The 8,462-nt window shown below is 36.7% G+C and overlaps 1 protein-coding gene across 1 annotated transcript; it reads left to right on the top strand.

The window, feature by feature from the left end:
* The first annotated feature begins 6,622 nt into the window (after positions 1–6,622).
* Positions 6,623–7,611, top strand: LOC141845310 (senescence associated gene 20-like). The gene has a single exon (XM_074733379.1). It carries the CDS (start codon positions 6,889–6,891, stop codon positions 7,207–7,209), a length of 321 nt encoding a protein of 106 aa, XP_074589480.1. The 5' UTR covers positions 6,623–6,888; the 3' UTR covers positions 7,210–7,611.
* Positions 7,612–8,462: the final 851 nt, after the last annotated feature.

Raw genomic sequence — 8,462 nt, 5'->3', positions numbered from 1 at the left:
TAAAGTTTGATCATCATTTTATCAAAGATGCATCCAAAATTATGAAAAATACTCACCAGGTGTGCTCTATTTTTAAATTTATCAAAGGGTGCATTTGTTTTTATAAGATTCCCAAAATATCCTTTGTTTGATTCATTTCATCTGATATATTAGGACCCAAACTATCAGCCGACTGTTCAATTAGCTCAATTGATAGGTGAGCCAACTAAAAGTGACTTCAATTGATTAAATATGAGATTCTAGTTATCTAGTCATCTTCTATTTGACATGAGCTTGAAACATCTAGGGTTATCAAACACTTTTGATGAATAGTATTTAAGAGCCATCAAAGCCTTAAAGTTTAAAAAGTTGAACATGAACAAACTTAAGGCAACACTAGGAGTGAAACAATATCAATTGGACGTGAATCTAAGGTCATTAAGACTGTCAAAAACTTTCTTAACGACAATCAATCAACTATACTTGTATACAGTTGATTACACACTCGATTGGCAGCTGACAAAACGGGTTTGATAGTTATAAATAACTCAAAATCTAGAAAATTGAATATGGAGCATTCAAGGGAATCTTAGAAATGTAATGGTGCCAATTTGACACAAATCTAATATGTCTAGGCTCATCAAGTGCTTAAAATATGGAAAACAAGTATGAATAGATCTAAAAGAACTCTAAAGTTACAATAATGTTAATTTAGCAAGAACTTAATGCATCTATGACGGTTAACATTTTTTTTCAAAACCACTAGACAATAATCAATGAACTAGAATCACTCCTAATTGGTTAGTAGTCGTCAAATATCTTCAACAAAAAGTGTTTGATAGTTAGAAAGAGCTTAAAATCTAGAGAAATGAATATAATCTGAATTAGGAGAATACTAGAAGTGCAATGATGCTCATTTGATATTTTTAAGGTCATCAAAGTAGTTGGAGAACCCTATGAGTGTGATAATGTTAATTTATCACAAATATGAGATATATTTTTTACTAAAATTATTTAAAATGACTAATTGATCGAAGTAACTTTTAGTTTGACTAGTCAACTGATTAACAATTTGAGTGTTAATAAATCTAATGAACAAAACTTATAAAAATAATTACACAGTTTGATAAGGACACCCTTAAATAATTTTTGTTTTAAAAAAAATGAAATGCTGAAGTTTGACAAAATTAAAGCTAGGTTTGGATAAAACTTGAAGCAAAAAGGAAATTGGGATGCCAAGTGATGATGCTTCACCATGTTGATTGATGGATTCGACTTGTTCAATTGCATGCCTCAAAAGTAATGAAATAGTGGGATCACTTTGACATCAAAGTGGTGGGGCACTCAAGTGGATCCATCTCTTTCTTACCTGTCAAACCCATTACCTATATAATCTTAATTAACTATCTATATTAAATTGATTAAAGATAATCCTCAACAAATTCTCTTTACATTTGTGAATCTTTAGCTATTTGAACAAAGAAGATCGATCATAGTTCAGGTATATATTCCAACTGTTCCAAAAGAACAAGTTACTCAATACATCTAAGTTAAGTGTTAAATTTGCTAACTAATTGACGAGATGACTTGTGGCGATTAATTACTTGCATGCTAAGGTTCTACATATTAAAAGAAGTCCTCTAAAAACCATGAAGAACAAGTCAATAGATGGACTTAAGCGCAATTAATTATTTATTATAACTTGCATAACGTGTCTGATCACTTTTAATTAGATTAGGTCTTCTATTATAACATTAATATGTAAAGAATGAAAAACTAAGATAACTAAAATAATCAAAGAGATGGCTACGTAGCAATGAAGAAAGTGAAAAGATCGAAGTAGTTGATGATAAAGTCCCTTGGAATGAACCGACCAACTAATAAGAAAGGGGATCGATGTTAGTGGGAAAGTTAGGGAGAGTAAAAGTCACGGTAATAAATATAAAGGTATCATATTTTTTTTATTATCATGTTTTATAATCAATTATGAGACAAAAATAGTGTGTGGATGTACACACACTTAATCAACTTTTTTTTTTAAAAAAAATCATTGATATAAATAAAAATTATTTTTTTTTTATCTTGTTGTAACTCATCATATTTTGCTTTTTAATAAAAGTTTATTTTATTTTGTGTTTATCATGTTTTATAATTAATTATGAGAACAAGCTGATGTTTGCACTCTTAATCAAAATATTATTAAAAAAATCATTTGAAATAAATCAAAAAATTATATTTTTAATCTTATTTTAACTCATTATTTTTCTTTTTTAAAAACAAAAGTAACTTTATGTTTGTAAAAAAAGAGCATTTTATTTTATTTTGAAAAAAAACATTTTAATGTATTAAAAGAAATGTATTACTAATTACGATGTCATAAATTTAAACACAAGCATTTGGATCTTAATGAGCATCCGATCAAGATTTAGCATTCTACCCTTAAAATTATATCAATTTCTAATCATGTCATATGAGATACATGATAGAGGGCATGCATAGCCAAAACTTTCACCTTAGTGACCATACCATTCCCCCTAAACTCTCGCTAACATTCTTACCGTCATGCACATCTCCTACTGCATACCTAGCTAGGCACGCACCTTGGTCCACAACTCCTTGTTGATTGTAAATCTGAAGAAAATACATTCTTGTGTCTCATCCGCCATTTGACATAGGCACTCTATTTGACAATCATGGGTTAGAGAAAGTGATCTAAAGATGACCCACTCATTCCCTCAACTTGGAAGATTAGCAAAGTCAAGTAGAGAAAATAGAAGACTACTTTAATTTGATTCTGTGACTCACAAGACTAGCAAAGTCTGAGAGAGGATATAAGAAGGTCAAGCTCAATCCTTTGACTCAGAAGATTAGCAAAGTCAGAGAAAGAATAATAGGAATATTCACAACTTGATCCCTCACCTCGGATGAACCAACAAGGTCAAGGAGAGTGTCATAGAAAAGAATACCTACAACTCAATCCCTCACCTTGGATAAACCAATTATGTGTGGGAGAGCATGCATGATAAAGAAGAATATCAACAACTCGATCCCTTGCCTCAGAAAAGCCTATGAGATCAAGGAGAGCATGATAAAGAAGAATATCTACTACTATTCCTCACGTCGAATGAACCAACAAGGTTGGGGAGAGTATGATAAAGAAGAATATCCACAACTTGATCCCTAACATCAGATGAAAGAACGAGGTTGGGAGAGTATGACAAAGAAGAGTATCTCTTGCCTTAAATGAGCCAATGAGGTCAGAGAGAGCATAGCTAAGTCGACCTTCAACAATTAGGTAATCCATTACTTCTAAGGGTACTTTTGGTTTAAGTTATCATGCATAACATTGGTTATGTGATTACTAAGTAATCACATAATTAAGGTTATGAAGAATAAAATATAATATAATACTGTTTGATTCAATTTTAGACAATGTAATAAAACTTTATTTGTTTGGAGATTTTAGTGTATAATTTAGTTTAACATTTTACTGTATTTCACTTAGTTCAACTCTACTCTAGGCATGATGATATTGTATGCTTGTCCAAATTTAAAAAAATCTAACATTTACTATTTTATGCATATCAAACAATAATATAATAATTAATAAATTTGAATGGATTAAAAATAAAATAAAAATATATAATAATAATATTATTATTATTAATGGTGATATATGTAAATAAATAAATTTGGATAATATTTTAGATTTTTTTGGGATATTTTTGTTGGACTTTAGACTAGATCTATGTAGTTTATCTCAACTATAGTTAGGAGTTGACTGATTCAATCGACTAAAATTTTAATCAAAAAATCTAAGTTAAAAAAAAACATCATCCCTCACGCATGCGATTGTGCACCCGTCGTCGTCTTGCGATTATGCTCTCGATGCCACCTTCACTCATCCGTTTGCCACCATGTCATCTGTCTTGCTCATGGGACCGGGGAGCCGCCTATCACCTTCAGCCCCCGCGAGCCTTCCGCAAGAAGGAGCAGAGGCAATGTCGAGACAGTACCACCCTCGCTGCTTGCTCTCATTGACTAGCCATTACTTGCACTCGACGATTGACTGCTGCTCACCCTTGTTGACCAGCCATTGTTCACCCTCGACAATCGACTGTTGCTTGCCCTCACTAACCAGCCATTGCTCGCCACGATCAACTGTTGCTCGCCCTCGACGATCAACTGCTGCTCACCCTCGTTGACCAGCCATTGCTCACCCTCAATGATCGACTATTGCTCGCCCTCGCTGGCCCGCCATTGCTTGCCCTTGACGATCGATTGCTGCTCACCCTCAATGATCGACTGTTGCTCGCCCTTGCTGCTCACATTCAACAATCAACAGCTGCTCACTCTCAACGGCCGATCATGGTTGGATTCTTGTTAACCTCGGAATCAAGGAAAACCTCACACTTCTGAGGAATTCACATTCCGAGTTATATGCCCCCTTTTGCTAACATTTGTTGATGTAACGAACATGCTTCATTTCTTGAAAATCGCTAATTATCTAAATCAAACAAGGTTAAATAATATTACCTTAGATAACTAAGGTTATCAATAATATTCTTGAACCAAACACACCTTAAGAGAAATGCTTGATCCTGCAATTGTGGATCAAGGAAAGCATAGCCGAGTCGACCCTTTAGCAGTTAGGTAATCAATTGTCATTAAGGGGATGCTTATCACATGACTATGGGTACGTAGCTTGCTACTATCTAGGAGAGCGTGGCTAAGTTAGCGCCTTAATTAGCAGTGGTTAAGGGTCGCTGTTGCTAAGGGGATGCTCTATCAAAACCATGGGGCAGTTCATTACTATCTAAGAGAGCATGACTGAGTCAATCCCTTAGACCTTAGTAGTGGGATGGCCACCATTGCTTAAGAGGGATGTTTGATCTTGAGATTGTGGAATGGTTTGCTATTCTCTGGGAGAGCGTTACAGAGAAGAACCATTCGATCTCTCAACTCGAAAGGTTAGTGAAGTCAAAGAGAGGATGATAGAGAAGACCACATCGATCTTACTACTCTAAAGTCCACTGAAGTCGGAGAGCAGATCGATAATAAAGAAAATCACCTCGATCCCAAGACTTAGAAGACTAACAAAGTTAAAAAGAGGATAATAGAGAAGACCATCGATCTCGTGACTTAGAAGACTAACGAAGTCGGAGAGAAGATAATAAAAAAGATCACTTTGATATCGCAACTCAAAAGACCAACTAAGTCAAGGACAGGATAATCGATAACTAACTCAATCCCTTGAATTGGAAGACAAACGAAAATAGGAAGAGGATAAGAGGGAAGACCACCTTGATTTCGCAATTGAGAAGAATAACGAAATCGGGAAGAAGATAATAAGTAAGAAACCATTCACGTGCAGTAGATGTCTACATTTGATATTGACAAATCATACGGATGTCCCAACAATCATAGAGCTCCCTAGCTTGGTCATATAAAAAAGATAAAGTTAATGGTGACAAGAGGAGGCCTCTCATTCTCGCTCTTATCTCCTTATTCTATTTTCTCTTAAGCTCTCTCAGAGACTAAATAAAGCATTTAAGAGATTTTGTTGGGCATCTTCGATGTCCTCTTATGCTTGTTAATATATAAGCACCAAAATAGGATTCAATCTGGCATTTCAGCTAAAGATGAAAAGTTTAGGGACTAATCATTTATGTTATGTAATTAAAAAAACATACCAAAGCTCCTATATAACCATAAAATGTACTCAATTATTTTTCTTTTTCTTTTCTTTTTTAATTTTCTCGACGAGGTACTAAATGAAATAACAATTTTCTTCGGATAATAATATAATCAATTCTTTTATAATCCCCTTTTCAAAATTTTCTATTAAAATCCTAAAAGATCTCAAAATTTTCTATTAAAATACTAAAACAAAATACCCAAAATCTATCCAGATTTGCATATAATAAAACCGTGAAATGCACGGTCAAATAATCGCAAACTACACGTGCGACGCTACTAGAAGCTTCGGGCGGAGTTGTCGGCACTGTGAATGAGCTGTGACCACCAGTGGGGCGGTGCCTGCCGGTCTGGTACGAGAGTAAACAAATTAAATCGAATTAAATTTTAATTAAATTAAATTAAAATTTAATTTAATTAAATTAAATTTTTAAATAATTATTTAAAATTTTATTTGATTTTTTTAGAAATTTAAATTTAATATGAATTTGATTCCTTTAAATATTATCCAACTCTCAATGCAAATTTATTTAATTATTTAAAATTTTTATATTTTAAATTTTTTAAAAATATGATGAAAATTTATATATATATTAAATAAATATATAAATTTTTATTAAGATAATTATCAAACTCATTCTTTAATATTCGATTTATTTAAGACTCCCTAGGAGGCTACACCCCTATCCCACCGGCCCCCCTTTTAATAGGCTTGCCGCTGTCCCTGGGGACCACCCCAATGAACGCCTAGAAGCCTCCCCCAGAAGTATCCAATCTCAATAATTTTTTATATTTCATTTCATTTTCTCCTCATTTCATTCAATTATTTTTATCTATTCGTTTAAAATATTATTAATAAAATAAATTAATTACACGTTTCCTTCGTATCCGTTTCTATAAAACGCCACCCAATCCAGCTCCTTCCTGAATCCCGATCTCCGGAACTCGCCGCTCGCCCAGAACCGCCGAGGCCGCCTACTGAGTTCGCCGCTTGCGCAGCGAGAGGGAAGAAGGAAGAGGGAGACAGAGAGAGCCGAGGGGGCTCGACCGGATCTGGCTAACGAGAACGCAGAGGAGAGCGCGGGGGACCGCAACGAGCGGCAAGTGCTCGCGCTGTATGAGGCCCTGAACGCGCGCGACGTGGACCGGGTGCAGCAGCTGCTCGCCCCCGACCTCGAGTGGTGGTTCCATGGCCCGCCGGAGCACCAGCACATGATGCGCATGCTCACCGGCGCTGACGACGAAGCCGCTGCCGAGTTCCGATTCGTCCCCGACCGAGTCGCCACTTTCGGCTCCACCGTCGTCGCCGAGGGCACCGGCCCCGGCGCCGCCTCCTGGGTTCACGCCTGGACCGTCTCCCCGGATGGGATAATCACCCAGGTCCGGGAGTACTTCAACACCTCCGTCACCGTCACCCGCTTCGCCGCTGACTCAACCACCAAGCCCTCGGTTTCGCCTGGACCGACTCACTGTCTGCCCGTCTGGCAGAGCCGCCGCGACAAGTCCTTTCCTGGACTGGTCCTCGCGATTTAGACGCAATTAATCCTAATCACGACATATTAATTAGCGATATATATCAATTAATGGGCTGATAATTAAGCTTAGTGTGTGGTTTGCTTCTATTAATTAAGTTTTAATTAAGATGAAGACGGAAGGATTCATGTCATCCTTTGTGTGTTCATCATTGTCTTATATATCGAATAAAAGATGTCTCTGTTCTTGCTTTAAAATCAACAGTAAAGAAACGAGAGAAGACGATCGGTCTGTTTCTGCCATTGTCGGCACGGTGGCCATTTGGACGGTTGCAGGAATCAAAACTTTTTCAGTTGGCCGCTTGGAGCTTTTCGTCATCTCTTTTGTTTCTTCTTTTCATTTCAAAAGCAACTTTGTAAAAGGAAAAGAAAGGAGAAAGTGACTTGGTTCAATTTTTGATTTTTGATTCTGTCACAGATGAAACCATCAAAAGGCATCCTCCCTGCTTTTGAGGTGTGCTTAGAAAACGTTACTTCCAAGGTATTACAAACAGCATTTAACTTGTTGAAGAAGCAGGAAAAGGGACAGATTCGTGACGAGATGCCGTTTACAACTTGTAAAGCACGCCCAGGATTGCGTAGCAGGAGCAGTAGACAAAGGTTAACGCTGTGATCATGTGTCTTGTTCGGAGGCTCACAGTCAAGGATCATCAACGATCGTCTAGGAGTGTGAATAAGCTAAGCCAAACTTGACTATGTTCAAACCCATCGCCACCCTTGGCATCTGGATCATAACCTTGATCATCCCTATTGACTATGTTCATGAATTTCATCTCATCGCTCCCGGGGCATAGTTGAGATTACGATCCGATTTGTTGAATGCCCCGGGAGACGGTGCAGCGGCAAAACGCTCATGCAGTCTCTAAGTAGCTTCTCAATTTACTTCCTCACAGATGATCATGAGACCGACCGTGTGAGAATTTCATCTCATCTATTAATGAGGTGAAAAATTTGGAATGTTCAAGACGACTACCATGACATTTTCCTTCAGTAAGATGAACAATTGCATTTTCAAACTTGCATTTGCCCTAGTGATTGTAAGAAACTTCCATGGGGTGGCCGATCACCTCCAGGATTAGTTAGTTCAAAAAATTAAAAACTTAATTATCAAAAAAAAAAAATTTCATCCATTATCCTCCCCCCACGGCTACGGTGTAGCGGCAATAACGCTCCAGTAATTCCCAAGCATCAAAGGTTTGAGTCCCAATTATGGCACACTACAAGGTGATTTCCTTATGTGGAATGAAAAAATTA

This window comes from Curcuma longa, chromosome 14 (assembly GCF_044706935.1).
Source record: "Curcuma longa cultivar G26 ecotype Majalengka, Jawa Barat chromosome 14, ITB_CL_G26_1.1, whole genome shotgun sequence".
Taxonomy (NCBI): domain Eukaryota; kingdom Viridiplantae; phylum Streptophyta; class Magnoliopsida; order Zingiberales; family Zingiberaceae; genus Curcuma; species Curcuma longa.
This window is presented reverse-complemented; position numbering and strand designations above follow the sequence as displayed.